The sequence below is a fragment of the Elaeis guineensis genome, chromosome 7 (assembly GCF_000442705.2).
Source record: "Elaeis guineensis isolate ETL-2024a chromosome 7, EG11, whole genome shotgun sequence".
Taxonomy (NCBI): domain Eukaryota; kingdom Viridiplantae; phylum Streptophyta; class Magnoliopsida; order Arecales; family Arecaceae; genus Elaeis; species Elaeis guineensis.
Genome location: NC_025999.2, coordinates 99,430,695 through 99,432,504, shown reverse-complemented (window position 1 = coordinate 99,432,504; position 1,810 = coordinate 99,430,695). Strand labels below are relative to the sequence as shown.

At 41.6% G+C, this 1,810-nt stretch overlaps 1 protein-coding gene across 1 annotated transcript; it reads right to left on the bottom strand.

Moving 5' to 3' along the window:
• Window positions 1-686: 686 nt before the first annotated feature.
• LOC105048098 (uncharacterized) lies at window positions 687-1,810 on the bottom strand. The gene is made up of 2 exons (XM_010927295.4): window positions 1,347-1,810; window positions 687-1,256 (listed from the first exon to the last, which is right to left on the bottom strand). The coding sequence occupies exons 1-2, from the start codon at window positions 1,626-1,628 to the stop codon at window positions 1,239-1,241; spliced, it is 300 nt and encodes a 99-aa protein (XP_010925597.1). The 5' UTR covers window positions 1,629-1,810; the 3' UTR covers window positions 687-1,238.

The window sequence follows — 1,810 nt, the reverse complement described above, 5'->3', positions numbered from 1 at the left end:
CAAAAAACATGAAGATGATGCCAATAGGATGTTTATGAAAATCTTGAAGCACCGCTATCCTTTCTGAAGTAGGAACTTCTGTCAAAATAATTATTAATGATAATAAATATAATTATTTGTAAGATGAGAACATACAGAACTTCCCTATTTTCATAACTAGTTCTTGAAGATGTATGTGAATGAGTTTCAAAATTTGTAGCAACTTCTTCCTTTCAATAAGTGCTCGTTTGTTAAGGATTATCATAATGTCTTATGCCTTACAACAGGAAACGCATGTTACTATGAATTGCAGGTAGTTTACAATTTTGTCACATATCATCTCAGCCAGTTCTTGGAGCTACTCTTCAATCGCCTTATTTTTTGGTTTGTTAAACATTCATCATGCTTGCATCCTACAACTTCTCGTCCCTCAGCAGAATGAGGCCTCTGAGAACCATTTTTTTCTTTCCCAAATGTGTCAATAGATCAGAACTCAATTTATTATTGCTCCTCCAATTGCAAATCCCCAATCCCCATCCAAGGATTCCATCTTTGCATCTTTTCTACAAGTCTGTTGTCCAGACCTCCCGAGGACTGGTGCCAGTGGTAGATGAGAATTTTGAATTGGCATAAATTCTCAGAAGAATGGCAACCAAAAATCATGATAAATCTAATAGTAGCATCCTGCGCGGATTTACCCAAGGCATCTTGTACAGATTATTTCCAGAGAAAAAAAATACAGAACAAGCCATCAAGTAATCCAAGAGTGAGTCGTTGTTGGTCTACATTGTCTAGATGTTGTCCGGAAAAATGTTTTTGGTACGGGGCACAATGTGATGTGATGACGGCAACTGTATTGCAGTAAATTCTCCAATAATTGAATTTCTTCCTTTAATCCGATGTTTCAGTATCTTCTAATGTCACTTCTAAGCCAGGCAAAATTTGCTAGTATTTCAAGTTTTCTGCTAGTGAAATATCAATATAAGAGCTGGTGAAGAAAAGACATGATATATAGAATTCCAATTTTTGACGGCTAAATGTATTTTTGGTGCAGGACACGATATCAGAACATGAATTGAAACAAAAAATTGAGTGGAAATTACCCTTACCAACTTATAAATTGCAACTACTTCACACATCAGTCACTAAAAATTTAAAAGAACAATTGAAAATGTATAAACCGCAGATTAAGTAGCAACATCGAGGCTCCTCATCTCCAAATCCAAATCCACTTCCCACCGCATCAACATTGGTCCGTGTCATGGGCACCAAAAGACCTGCAAATCGGAAAGCAAAAGCAATGTGAGAAAAGCCAATATCTTCTCGAGCGAGATTGAAGAAAATATTCTTATTCGATGGATGCTTACATGGAAACAAGAATTGTCTCTTCGCCGACGCCTTCCGGAGGCGGCCCTGAGCTTCGCAATCAATTCATCTTCGGTGCGCATCGGCGAGCCGGGGAAGGCACCACGCGGCACCGGCGGCGACCACAGGCCGCTCTTCTCGTATTCGAAGTCGAATTCCGACGTGTCGGCGAACTTGACGAGGAGACCGTCGGAGACCCTCCGCGAGACGAGTTGGACCGTTCTTGAAGGGGAGGCTTCATGGGATGGAGACGGAGAGGTGGTCCCTGAACCGCTACTGGACATCGGTGAATCGAACGTATGGGAGGAGATGGTATTGGATTCGAGTCGTAAAGGTGGAGAGGTTATTTTGGATGATTTGAGAAGGTGGTGCGTCCGACGGTGGAGAGGTGGTGGGTTGAGATCGGAAGTGGGTGGCAGTGAGGGAGAAAAGGACGTGGATGTCGGTGTTTGCGTTAAATAATGGA